At 37.1% G+C, this 14,952-nt stretch overlaps 1 protein-coding gene across 1 annotated transcript in view; it reads right to left on the bottom strand.

The window, feature by feature from the left end:
- The window catches only part of cep290 (centrosomal protein 290), a gene marked incomplete in the record, with an annotated part of 207,938 nt that overhangs the window by 10,933 nt on the left and 182,053 nt on the right, over window positions 1-14,952 (bottom strand). Inside the window, 4 exon segments of the mRNA XM_048256361.1 lie at window positions 4,251-4,362; window positions 4,465-4,623; window positions 6,750-6,895; window positions 10,133-10,243. Coding sequence (XP_048112318.1) covers window positions 4,251-4,362; window positions 4,465-4,623; window positions 6,750-6,895; window positions 10,133-10,243 — 528 coding nt within the window.

Here is a 14,952-nt window from a genome sequence, read left to right as displayed (position 1 = left end):
GTCATTCGGATGTGTTTTGAGAAAGTTCGATGTTACCGTTTTTAGTCAAAACTTCGTTAGCCTGGAAGTGACGCAGGCCTGTCATTTCGCCACTACAAAATGCTATTTTTATACCTCTTCTACAGTTCCAAACAACATTACACTTACGTGGTAGTGAGTAGAGGGTCCCTAAAGCCAAACCGAAGTATCCCGAGGTCTTTATGTGGTCGGATAGAGAGTCCAGAATGAATTTCATCAAGCCAGTACCTTTCCGGAAATGTATATTTTTGTCACTAAAATGAATGAATAATTGTGATCTCAATATTGATCAAAATAATTGTGACTATCATTTTGGCCATAATCGTGCAGCCCTATCACATCCCCAATGTCTCATCCAGCATGCAACCCAAGAGGGTAAAAAACACAAACTATGAACATATTGTATCCAAATTCAGGACCACCGGTCAGAAAGCTCCATCCTCCACCACGAAGTCCCACAGGGTTCATCTACCCACAGGTACTGGATCTACTTCTTTTCATCATCTACCTCCTTCCCCTCAGTAACATCTTCAGACACTATGGCATCCACTTTCACTCCTATGCTGATGACACACAACTCTATGTGTCCACCAAACCCACTACCACTCTCCCTCCCAGTACTCTCATTGCTTGTCTCCATGACATACAGACATGGATGACAAGAAATAATCTGAAATTAAAGTAGGTAAACTGAGCTGTTACTCATTGGCACCATATCTACGCTAGCAAAAAACAGTATCTCCTCAATCTCCTTTGGTGAGACCACGATACCCGTCTCCAAACAGGTGACGAGCCTTGGGGTTATCCTTGACAGTACCCTTTCATTTTCCAAACACATCAATAATGTCTGTCGGACTGTGTTTTTTCACCTCAGAAACATCTCCAGATTGCACCCTGCACTCACGCAACGCTCCGCTAAAGTGCTTGTCAACACCCTTATAACATCTTGCATCGACTACTGCAATGCAATCTTGGCAGGCATCCCAAACAAACTCATCCGTCGCCTCCAACTCATCCAAAACTCTACAGCACGGATCATCACCCGCATTAAGTCCTCCCAACATGTTACACCTCTCCTGATAGATAGATAGATACTTTATTGATCCCCAAGGGGAAATGCAAGGTCTCAGTAGCATACAGACATCACACACAACATGCACTTACAACAGAAAGAGTAAATATAAGTATATACATATAACAAAACTCCAATGTACAATAGAGACAGTAGAAGATAAGAAAAACTAAAAAACTAAATACTAAATATACTATATAAATTAAATTAAAAAAATCCACAGTGTGCTTGAGGATGATCAAGCATGAGACGCTTGCAGTGACAGGGCTGGGACTGGGCCTGTAATTCTGTGTGCATGGTAAGGTGCTCAAGAGTGTCAAAAAGTAGTCCAACAGTGCAAGAATAAGGTCTAGAGACCAGCATAAATAATATGGACAAATAAGGGAGTAATGTATAATGTAGACAAGGTAATATAAAAAACTATGTCAGTGCAAGAATAGGTTGAGGTAATAGTGAATGGCACCCTACAATTAGGGTGCCATTCAGTATTGTAGCAGAAGCCATTGGTCATGTGTGCTAATATATCATGAAAAACAGTGTAGCAGTAAAACAGTAGTAAAACATTAGGCTGTGGACAGTAGTAAAACAGTAGTGGGCAGGCAGTACACAAACATGGAGAGGGTGGAGAGGCAGACAGACATGCAGAGAAGTCTATCTCTCCTCTTCCCTTTAGTGAAGCATTGAACAGTTCAATGGCCCTGGGGACAAATTACTTCCTCAGCCTTTCAGTTGTGCATGGCAGTGAGCGAAGTCTCCAGCTGATCAAGCTCTTTTACTTTATAATAGTGCTGTGGAGTGGATGACATTCATTGTCCAAGATGTTGATCAGTTTGCTCAGGGTCCTTTTATCTGATATTGAAGTGATGCACTCCAGTTCGGCTCCCACGACAGAGCCAGCTTTCCTTACTAGCCTGTCTAGTTGCCCAGAGCTACACTGACAGCCTGTCTCTCAATTGGTCAACTTTGAAATCCTGTTGATGACATTCAAAGCCCTCCATAACCATAACAAGTGAGTGGCCAGCAACAGTGAATCATTTTCATATCAATGGAGTAAACGCTCAATGCAGATGAACTGCTATAAGCTGGGGAAAAGCTATAGCAACCAAATCAGAGTTTGTGAGGGAAAGTTATGTTTAGTTTCAACTGCGGGTAACTGAATAAAGCTGCAACTTCTCGGACTGTCTCTTGTGTCCGTTTACTCTGTTGCGCACAACCTCCTGCAACCGAAATGAAAGGGGTTTTTAAGATTTTAATCACTTATAATGATGACCTGTCTGTAACTAAGGCAGGAATGGTTAACCTCGGTAATAATACAAAACCCAAGCAAACAAAATGCAAATATAACACAAAATACAACTATCTTCTTGTCCAATCGAGTTTGTTTATTTGTTTCCCCGACTAGCGCGGTAAAATGCAAACACACCAGCACAAGAAGGCTCTACGAAGGCTGAGCTCCGCTCTGCTTAGATTAAACGGAGGATCATTCACAAGAGGATTTTGGGCTGCACAGATTCAGCGCAGATCCACATATCTTGTTAGAATGGTGAAATATATCCACACCTCTGACATTATTTTGAGGAGGAAGTATAGCCAACCAAGCTCAAGTAGCTCAGTGTAGCCAGGCGGGCCTTAGGAAATTAGGGATTTAAAAAATATCGGTACAGATTATTGGCCGGAATTCTGTTATCGGAACGATGAAATTTTACATTTTTCATCGGCCAATAATATATCGGCCGCCGATATATCGTGCATCCCTAATTATTATTGTTTTTTTTGATTTGTTTTTAATATTTGTGTTTATTATTATCTCTGTTATTTTCACTGTATTTACTCTGAAAAGCGACCTTGAGTTCTTTGTAAGGCACTATGTAAGAACTAAAATGTATTATTATTATTTATTAAAATACGTGCACACGCGTGTTGAAGTGCTGTGCATTAATATTATCTACTCAAACTTGAAGCTGCAGACACTAAAAAAACACATCAACCTAACTCAAACCTCCTCCTGCTTCTCTGAAATCAACGGAGTGGAAATAAAAAGTGGAAAACCACTTGAAACCTTCAGTTTACATAATCAAAGTTCATATTATATATGTCTATGGCCAGAAAAGTCTCTGACATAATAACCTGGGCCATGTCTATAGGTAGCCGAGTATTTTTAAATGCGTTTAGGCCTTTCATTCACACGAAAACTCAGTTTTCGGGCACTATATATATATATATATATATATATATATATATATATATAAACTCTGGCCAAAGTGGAGATTTTCGAAAACTGTTGCAGAGTTTTTAGATTGTGACGTTTTCCCTTTTCTTTAACATGTTGTCAGCCCTCTGATTGGGCAATATTGTCATATCTTCGATGTATTCAGCCTTCAACAGCTGTTTTTGGTTAGCCTATCCGTGTGGATAGAATTGCAATACAAAGGAACAATCTCAGTTTTTAAACCCCCGTACCTGTAGACATAGTTTACTAATCCAATGTTGTTTAACAATTAACTGACTTCCGGAAGAATTGGGTAAATTAACGTTGTAGGCTATGCTTTCTATTTGAGGACAACGGTGACTTATCTGATTTGTCCATTCTTGTTTTGAGTACAAAATCAGAAAATGTAAAAAAAAAAAAAAAACTTGTTATACACGTTTTTCATTTTGGTTTTAGATATACAAAAAACAAGTGCATTTTCATTTTTTGATTGTCGGTTTTAAATGGAAAAACGAATGAATGAATCATACACGGACCATTCCCTTTAGTAGCTCGCTGTAGAAATGAATTAAAAATAAAAGCCCCCCCAAAAAATAACTGGAAATAAGGCAGGAAAAGTAGACAACATAAAAAAAAAAAAATGCATTAATAGTAATACTATAAAGTGACTTTAAAATGATGAGTTTGGGATAACTGGCAATTACCATGTCCTGATAATAGCAATAGGAATATGAATTATAACTAGACTAGATTACAACTAACATTGATGAAAAAAGTAGGTGTTTCCTGAAGAAAGGAAATGGAATGAAGCATAAAAAGCGAGAGATTGAAGAATCTTCAATCTCTCGCGTTTTTTATGCTTCGTCCATTTCCTTTCTTCAGGAAACACCTACTTTTTTCATCAATATTAGTTGTAATATATATATATATATATATATAAATGGGACTTACAGATGGTTCCCTAGAAAGTTCACTCTCCAGACACAGTATCTTGTCTTCGAGATATCGGTTCCTAAGGTGCAGGTCCTCTATTGCAACATCTCTTGGCAAAGCCTGTTGTTGTCTGTTCAAGGTCACAAAGTGGAGTGTTGACACAATGATTCAGATGCTAACCAATTGCTAACCAATTGTTAAGCCTTAAACACCTAACACAATATTAACTTACTTTATAGTTTGTATCTGTTGCTCCAGCTCAGCATTTCTCCTCCTTAATTCCTCATTCTCCTTTTCAGATGCCAGACTCCGTGCTTCCATGACCTGATTTGTAGTCACTCCACGATTCCGTGATAGTTTCTTTTGTAGATTAATTTTCTCCTCCTCCAACCTTTCACAATGATATTGCAAAGGTAAGAAACCACGTGAAGTTAACAAATCGGATTGTTGAAGTCTGGAAAAAGTCCTCATCTAGTATGCTAGTATGTTTTTTTTCTCCAGAAACAGAGGCAGACAGAAGCTGTGTGATCCAAAAGAACATGCAATGATGAATCTTTTTAAAGCCTGCAGAGTACTAATCACCATTAAAGGGGTTATATGATGTAAAACTGTGTTTGCCCTGGTGTAGGTTAGTAAAATAGACATACAATGAACCTCAAAGCCTATTGTCACCTTCTTCGTATGCAAATCCCACAACTTGAAATGGCCACTGTTAAAGCAGACCAATCTCAACAAAGCCCCATTGTTACCTAAAACGTGGGGACTGCACTCTTGTTTCGCCCCCAAAATTCACATACACCAGCCCATGCAGCTCAGCTACCGGAAGTCCTGCCTTCCTATGTCTATGTTTTTATTTGCTAGGTTAGACCACTGAAAGCCTGTAGACTTAGTAATTGAAAAACATGAAAAATGCAGTCAATAAGTGAGAGTACAGTAACCATCACATTGGTATTTTTTTTCAGTGTCTGCCAACTGCTTGAGAACAATAGACAGCGCTAACAGTTAACTTAGTGTGCTATTAACCCATAGGCAGTAAATGGGAAACCCACTAGCATGCTAGCTAACTTTGTATGCTAACCTAAGTAAACATGTCATGAAATAGGATAACGTTAATTAAATGGTTGTTAGCCTCTTGCTATGTTTCTAGCTGTGCGATTATACATAGGACAACAGTAGTTTTAAATCCACCAGAATTTGCGGTGTATAGGAGGGGGGTGTCGAACAACAACATTTGGGGGCTGAGGGGGTGGTCGCCCAGGGCATCATACAAGGTAGGACCGCCTCTGAAGACAACCAGTGTCTAAAAAAACTAAAAGAAAAATTAACTATAGGGAGGGAAAGTAATCTCATTGCCCCTTACTGGTTGCGTTCCTAGAGCTTAGCGGAGTTGATGGGATTCTACATAGCTCATTTTAAGAGAAAAATTATATCTCGGTCCACATCGGGAAATTAAAGGAGAATTCTGGTGTGATATTGACCTAAAGTGTATTGAAACATGATACCGAGTGTGAACGTATGTCTCATAGCCCATCTCGGCTTGTCCCCTGCACTCCAAAATCTGGCTAGTTAGCCGATGCTACCAACAGCTTTTTTCAATAGTGGTGCTTGACATCCGGGCTAGCCATGCAAATAAATCACTGTTTCCAAAAATAATTCAGTGGAAATGCATGGATTCCAGTTGCTGCTACTGGAAGAAACTGGAATCCATGCATTTCCACTGAATTATTTTTGGAATCTGATCCCTTATCATACCTGTTCATTCTTACTGCGTTTGCTTTTATATAGCGACTAAATTCAAGATGGCTGCAAACGCTAAACTTAGGAAGGTACTGTCTGTATAAATCGCCTTGTAAGCAAACTACCAGTACTTTTTTTCAAAGTTCTCAATGTCTCGCTTTTAAATGTCAGGGCCCTCGAAGTCTACCAATGAAGTGTGGAGATACATTGAGCCTCGTAAATGGGTGTAAAACAGTGATTTATTTGCATGGCTAGCCCGATGCGAAGCACCACTATTGAAAAAGCTGTTGGTAGCATCGCTAACTAGCGCCAGATTTTTTTGGTGCAGGGGACAAGCCGAGATGGGCTATGAGACATACGTTCACACTCGGTATCATGTTTCAATACACTTTAGGTCAATATCACACCGGAATTCTCCTTTAAATGAATGGCTTCCATCTGATATGCATTGGGGTCACCTCTATTGCTTCTAGTGGTCATACTTTATTTTAGGACCAGAGTTGTTTTGTAATATGGTGATAATGAATTACAATTGCATGTGATGTCACCGCTTTGGGCGCTTCATCTCTAACTGATTAAACTGGCAATTTGCTTGACTGGCTCAACATATTTTTGTAATGACCAAGAGCCATGTAAACCACGTGGCGATTACCTTTATGGTAACTTGTGTTGTGCTCCTACTCACATGAAGAGCTGGCAGTATGTTTTAAGTGTCAATGCCAATTAACAAACTATGCTACGATGAGTACCGTCAAAGGAAAATGAACAAATGTATCAAACCTGGTGTAGAGATCTTTGGTTGTATTCAACTGTTTTGACAAAGTTTCCACCTCTCTTTCCTTCTCTTTCAGTATTTTTCGTATTTTTTCCACTTTGGCTTGCCACTTTTTAGCTTCCTCCCACCTTGTAATCTCTTCTTTTGACATCTGTAAAACAGTTCATGACATTAAACATTTTTAAAAACATTATACATCTAGATAAGGGTAGTTTCATATGCATATGACATACATGTGTACCGCAAAATATGCAATTGTGTTGGATAACTGTATGTTAATGACTAGACTGCATTGCAAAAAAAAACAAAAAACACATTTGGTGCCACTTCAACACATGATGTTCACAAAACTGGACCACACTAGAACATTCTGTAGTATGTTACAATAGTGAGGTTGAAGAAATCTGAGAATTATCATAATTTTAAAGGAAATAGCTGGTATTTAAAAATATATTCCAAGTTTCCGTCAAACACGAGTTCAGAAATATGGCTGACCTGGTTGAACTTATTTAGCAGAGAAAATAGGTCAGATATGCAACAAACCAAGTAACTGACAAGGTTGTAAAATGTAACTACTAATGTTTTCCATCACAGTTTTTGTCTACTCTAACAAATTTTCCATAAATATGCTATAACTACAAGGCAGTTAAACAATGGATCAGTGAACACAAAAGCACTATACATAGAAATGACCATAATATCCCGTAGCTGTACACTTCATTGATTTCAAGCATGATATTTCATCATTACACTTTTGTGGCATTGAACAGGGGCCTTATGTACAAAAACTTGCTTGGAATTCATACTAATTCATACTAGTCATGGAGATAATAAACACCAACGCACTTCTGAACTCATGATCGGCTGAATGGCGCTTAAAGCGCTGCAGACAACGGCGCCGACATGAGTGCAGCGCACTCCACTGTCGACATTAAGTTACATTAGATTCCATTGTTCTCAATACAACTCTGCATACTTGCGTACATGCAAACCTGGAAAGTAGCGTACGCACAAAAAAAATCTGATGCATGAAACTGTGCGTACACAGCATTCCACGCAGCTTTTCCTTGTACATGGTTATGGTTATGGATTTAGCAGACGCCTTTGTCCAAAGCGACACATAAATACAAACAACATAATAATATTTAAAATTGAACAGGGAAAAGATTAGAATGTAGGTCACATATAATAAGGAGAATAGTTATAATACACAATAATATCAATTCAATCAATAGCCTAATAAAAAACAATGGAAAAAAAGGGGAAAGGCAATATAACAATAATGTCCATTCAATCAATAATATAAAAACAATGACATGCTAAGACTACATTAAGGAGAATATCAATAATAAACAATCATGTCAAATTAATTAACAGCCCAATTGAAATAAAACAACATTATACAAACCATAACACATAAGCGCTTAAACAACTAAGTATATGTTGAATAGGAATGTCTTTAGACCCCTCTTAAACGACCCAAAACTAATACTAACTACATCCCAATTAACGTGTAATTAAGCGCACATGCACAAGCATTACACTCCACCCTCCCTCAATCATACTCATTTTAATATGCTAACTAGAAGGCCACTCGAGAGTGCAGACATCCACAAAGACAAAATGGCCTATCCCGCAATATTAACAAGAATGAAAACTCATTTGTGGATCCATCTGTACTCAAACCTGCTCCAATACTGAATAATTGAAATGATCAAATTAAAAAAAGTTTATTTCCAGCGAATGCGTGGTAGAAGTGCTCTTATCTGACGAAATGACAATAATCTTACGTCTTTATCATCTGTAATTAATAACAAAACAAAAAAACAGCAGTGGCAAAGCATGGCAGTGGCTACTAGGGTCAGAGACCGTGGCAGATTCATTGGTCAGTCTGCAAGTAGGTGACAGGGTTCACATAACAGGGTTTGATGGGCATTTGCACCTTACAAAATAACTGCATTAATTAAAAAGTAGGGATATCAGCATTAACCCGTTAATTGCAATGCGATTAAAGGAATTATCCGGAGTAAAATGCACTTTAGATCAATTTTCGGATGATTGGGAGTACATACGTTGAGTTGACATCAAAATCATGTCATTCGGATGTGTTTTGAGAAAGTTCGATTTTACCGTTTTTAGTCAAAACTCGTTAGCCTGGAAGTGACGCAGGCCTGTCATTTCGCCACTACAAAATGCTATTTTTATACCTCTTCTACAGTTCCAAACAACATTACACTTACGTGGTAGTGAGTAGAGGGTCCCTAAAGCCAAACCGAAGTATCCCGAGGTCTTTATGTGGTCGGATAGAGGGTCCAGAATGAATTTCATCAAGCCAGTACCTTTCCGGAAATGTTGCTGCTGCAGCTGGCATCTTTAGGGGAAAGTCCGTAGGAGTCGATTGCCGAGTGTGGAGTAACACGCTCTGGAGTGTTTTGTAGCGGCGAAATGACATGCCCTGGTCACTTCCAGGCTAACGAGTTTTGACTAAAAACGGTAAAATTGAACTTTCTCAAAACACATCCGAATGACATGATTTTGATGTCAACTCAACGTATGTACTCCCAATCATCCGTAAATTGATCTAAAGTGCATTTTACTCCGGATAATTCCTTTAAGGACCAAGCATAACACTTTCATTTTTTTTAATCGCATTAAGCGCGTGTGATCTGCTGTTATCAATCGCTTCTTCTGTTATCAACGATCCTCTTTGACTGCTACTATTTTGACCCTTTGATGCATTGTTTCTTGTCCTCAAACTGCCACAGACACTTCCTAGTAGGCTTCTGCCTAATCAGTAGTCATGTAGTCATGGAGATAATAAACACCAAGGCAGTTCTGAACTCCCAATCGGCTGAATGGTGCTTAAAGCACTGCGGACACCGGTGCCGACATGAGTGCAGTGCACTCCACTTTCGACATTCAGTTACATTAGATTTCATTATTCTCAATACAACTCCACAGGCCCGCTGCACATCGTTTGAAATTTGATTTGAAATAATCAAATACGTCTTTAAGTTCATAAAGTAATTTTCTTTGCCTTCATTAGATTCCCAATCAAGATATACTGGTGAGAATTGCTTTACATTGTTAATATGAACTTCTGGAAAGTTCAGAAATGCAAATCTGCAGATGAGTAATAGAATTTTAATCATGTAATAAAATATGTGATTTAATTGCGATTAACTAGAGAAATTCTATGATTAATCACAATAAAAAAAAAATAATCGTATGACAGCCCTAGAAAGAAGTAATGTAAAAAGGCCAATTTGATGGTCATGTTAAGAATGTAATGTAACAAAAGTCAACTGAAAGTAATTACAACATAGAATGTAATGGTGAAAGTCATGGTCTGAGTTCTTAGATGAGGACATAGTGGATGGTGACTTACCTTGTCTTTATCCTTTCTTCCAACCATAACATCTGAAGGCTCTGATGTCTCTAATTTGCTTTGCTGTAACCCTTCTACTGAAGACCCTTTCTTTTCGCTTTCATTCTGATACTGCAAAATAAAAGGACATAATGGCCAAAGAGGCACATTGTAACACACTAAACTAATAATTCAGATCATCATAATTTAGGTTACCCACTTCAGTCCACTTTTTTGACTCTACTAACCTGTAGAGTCATGCCTATGGGCGCCTGTAACTCCCGCCTACGTAATAATTTCCCAACAATGTAATTAATATGTTGCAGGAAGTTATCATGTTGGTGAGAAGGTTAAAAAAATGTATTACATTAACTTCCCACAAAAGTAATAAATCAATGATATAATGGAATTCCATCTGTTATATTGATCTTAAGAGTATATTATGTAGGATATCCTAAGGGACAATGGAAGACACAGTGTTCGGGTAACAGAAAAATAAGGCACATTCAAGTGCGGCAATGACACAAACCTTTTTCAATTGACATATTGTTCAATGGACGCATTCCTTATTTTATGGACATGAGTATACTATTAAGTTATATTAATTTATATAATATTAATAATAACAACAACAATAATAATAATAATAATAATAATATTAATAATAAATTATTATTATTATTACAGTGCATGAAAATGCACTGTACTGTTCTTCTAAGGCTTTTTAGAGTGCATGAAAATGCACTCTACTGTTATCCGAATTATTAGAGTGCATGAAAATGCACTCTACTGTTATCCGAATTATTCTTAATATTAATATTATTAGAGTGCATGAAAATGCACTCTATTGTTATCCGATTTCTTCTTCTTCTAACGCTTTTTGTGCGTTTAATACAGCTTCAACTGTTTAACATAGAAACTTCATTCAAACTGTGTTGCGTAGATCTTACTTATGTGACTTCAGCTATGTATTTTTCAACTTTGTAACTAAACTATTAATTAAAAACTACTAAAATTTCCCCATAGACTTAACATTGGATTATGACATCACAATAGCAATTAGAATCCTATGCCACCTGCAGCCACTGTCTCAGGCTGTCTCAGTCTTTAAGGCGAGACACTACAGGTGAATAGGGTAAAAATTTTAACAAGCAGATATCACTATGAAACTTCCCCAGTTGATTACTTACATTAATATGAGAAAAAAATGTATTACAAGTTTGCTGTAATTTAATGTTTACATATGCAAATTAGGCATTATCTAATTAAATATGCGCTATTTTGCATACATTTTAAGGCACGAAACCTGAGCATTGGATACAGCCAAGTTCAAAATTATGTTTTCATTATGTTCAGATATTAGATGGGAAAACATTTACAGAGGGATTTATGAATATCTACTTTTGTTATCCTGTAAATCAGAAAATTATGTCACTAGCCCTAAAAAATCGCTTTTTTCCATGTTTTAGGCATAAAATGTCATGTAAGTCAGGCTAGGAATAATATATCAACAAACCCCTCTGTAGAAATCTTCGACATATAGTTAGGCATAAGTCTAGAAAGTTTGGTGTATGTAATGTGCTTCTGAAGTGGAGTTTTTGAGCTCAGAGTGTGAGCGGAAACTCATTTTGAGAAAAACAGCCTTGAAAGACAGCCAATGAGATTCCGCTCTCAGCCTAGACTCGCCTTTGAACTTTCAAGATTGGTTACTGATACAAAGGAAGTGTCCATATATGGATCACATAGCGTGATACAGGAAAACAGAGCTTTCCAACGGTAGTACACATGTTATGTTTTGGACCACGGTCGCTGGAGTGCATGCAAGGTTAGAATGCTAACTTTTGCTGAATTTAGGAGAAATATACAGGCTTTAGTAGACACAATATAATGAAATAAACACCTAAATGTGTAAATCGGACTTTTTTGTTGTAGTAGTGTGATAGAATACATGCTAAGGTAACATACTAGCTCAAAATCTCGAAATTGACCAGTGCATGAAAAAACGATGTTTTCACCTGCCGTGTCTCGCCTTAAGCATACAATATGGCTGTATTAAGACTACAGATCCTGTTCAACTGCTTCCTGTGCCCACAACTGTTTCAAAATAAAAGTCCCTTTAAACTATCCAACTTTTTAACTGTTCAACTACTGTCAACTGTTGTAACTGTCAGTCAACTATGACTCCCATCAACTGTATCCTCTGCCTTCAACTATTTCAAAATAAAAGTGCTCACTAATTAGTTAGCCAATTAGCATAATTAGCATTTTAACATAACTGCTAAAAATGATTAGCTGAGTCACATGGTTAACATAGTTAACATTTTAGCATAACTGCTAAAAATGATTATATAAGTTAGCTAAGTCACATGGTTAACATAGTTAGCATGTTAGCATTTTTTGCAAAACTGCTAGAAAACATGAGCTAAGTTAGCTAAGTAACTTTGTTAGCATAATTAACGTTGTTAACATAGTTAGCATAACTGCTAGCAAACATTAGAGCCATTCCAACTGTCAGTTATCCTCAACTATCTACCTATATAGAGCCTTTAAACTATTTGTCTATCAATATGCATTAAACTATAAGTCTATCAACAACGTTTAACCTATCTACATTTCATTTTTAGACTTTCAACATTCATGAAACTATGTGAATCAACATCCATTAAACTATATGTCTATTAACAACTTTTAAACTATCTACATTCAACTTTTATACTGTCTACTTCTAAACTATCAACTTTTATTAAGCTATGCTGTCTGTCCTAGCTTCATTTTCATGCACTCGTAATTCCCTGGAATTACATTCTCTAGTTAGAGGGGATGCATCCCCTCTATTGAAATCCGGAGACTTCTTCTTATTATTATTATTATTTTTCTTTTTACCTTTTTGTGCGTGCTATTCAGCCCAAACCGCTTAACGTACAAATTTGGTTGAAGTTATCGTCCTTAGATCTTCCAAGGCTTTACTGTCCTGTCCGTTTTTCATTTTTGAGAAGTTTATACTTTTTGAGATATTTGTAATTACAAGTGTATTTTTCCCCCATAGACTTGAATGGGGGCTGTGATGTCATAATAGAGCCAGCTGCGCTCGTTAAGTAGTTCTCAGAGCAGTTCCCAGGCTAATCAGAACACTGGCACAGGTGTCACCTGTGAGGAATTCAACTGTCTCAGCTTCTAAGCATACAATCTCTACCTCTACCTGAACTACACATCCTGTTAAAGTGTTTCCTGTGTGTCAAAATAAAAGTCCCAGCCATATCTCATGCATTCAGCATTATATCTCCAGAACGGCTTGACGTACATGCTTCAAATTTGGTACGAGTGTTTTTATGGACTCAAAGATGAAGTGAGTTGAAGTTGGAGGTTGAAGGTCAAATGTCAAGGTCAAAAACACCTTGAGTATGATATCTCAAGAATGACATGTCACACAAGATTCAAATTTGGTTACTCCAAAAGCACCTTTGCTGGTATCACAATTACCCTACCAACCAGCTAGCAGCAAGCTCAACAGCCCCACCAACACCCTAACCAGCAGACTGCATCCCCTCGTGTAATTCCACGGAATTGCATTTCTAGTTACAGTGCATGAAAATGCACTGTACTGTTCTTCCAAGGCTTTTTACAGTGCATGAAAATGGACTGTACTGTTCTTCCTAGGCTTCTTATTCTTATTCTTCCGCTAACGCAATTAATGCAACTTCAACCGTTTAACGTAGAAACTTCATTCAAACTATGTTACGTAGGTCTTACTTAGGACATGGGGGCTTTGTATTTTTCATCTTTGTAACTGTTATACTTTTTAAACTATTAATTAAAAACTATTCAAAATTTCCCCATAGACTTAACATGGGCTGATGACATCATAATAGAGCACTTAAGCAATTAGAATCCTAGGCCAGGTGTTCCGGCCACCTGCATCAACTGTCAGTTTCTCAGGCTTTAAGCATGCAGTCTCATTCTCTTAATAGTTTTGGCACTCAATGAGTTAAACAACCTGCCTATCAACATCCATTCAACTTTCTGTCTATCAACATCCATTACACTATCTACATTTAACTTTTAAACTATATACTCTGTCTCAGGCTTTAAGCATACAATATGGCTCTATTAAGATTACAGATCCTGTTCAACTGCTTCCTCTGTCCACAACTGTTTCAAAATAAAAGTCCCTTTATCCAACTTTTCAACTGTTCAACTATTGTCAACTGTTCAACTGTTGTAACTGTCAGTCAACTATGACTCCCATCAACTGTATCCTCTGCCTTCAACTGTTTCAAAATAAGTCCTCACTAGCTAGTTAGCATCATTAGCATGGTTAACATCATTAACATAATTAGCAACTTAGCATAACTGCTAAAAATGATTAGCTAAGTTAGCTGAGTCACATGGTTAGCATTGTTAGCATAGTTAACAGCATTACCATTATTAACATTTAAAAAAAAAAAACTGCTAGAAAACATTAGCTAAGTTAGCTAAGTAACTTGGTTAACATTATTAGCTTTGTTAAAATAGTAAATTAGTAAAGCTAATTATTAGCTTTGTTAAAATAATAAAAACATTAGGGCCATTCCAACTGTCAGTTATTGTCAACTATCTTCCTATATAGAGCCTTTAAACTATTTGTCTATCAACACGCATTAAACTATCAGTCTATCAATAACTTTTAAACTGTCTACATTTAACTTTTAAACTTTCAACATTCATTAAACTATGTGTATCAACATCCATTAAACTCTGTCTATTAACAACTTTTAAACTATCTACATTCAACTTTTAAACTGTCTACTTTTAAACTATCAACTTTTATTAATCTATGCAACCACCATGTCTGTCCTAGCGTA

This window comes from Alosa alosa, chromosome 11 (assembly GCF_017589495.1).
Source record: "Alosa alosa isolate M-15738 ecotype Scorff River chromosome 11, AALO_Geno_1.1, whole genome shotgun sequence".
Taxonomy (NCBI): domain Eukaryota; kingdom Metazoa; phylum Chordata; class Actinopteri; order Clupeiformes; family Clupeidae; genus Alosa; species Alosa alosa.
The sequence above is the reverse complement of the archived record's forward strand: the minus strand, read 5'-3'. Positions and strand labels throughout refer to the sequence as shown.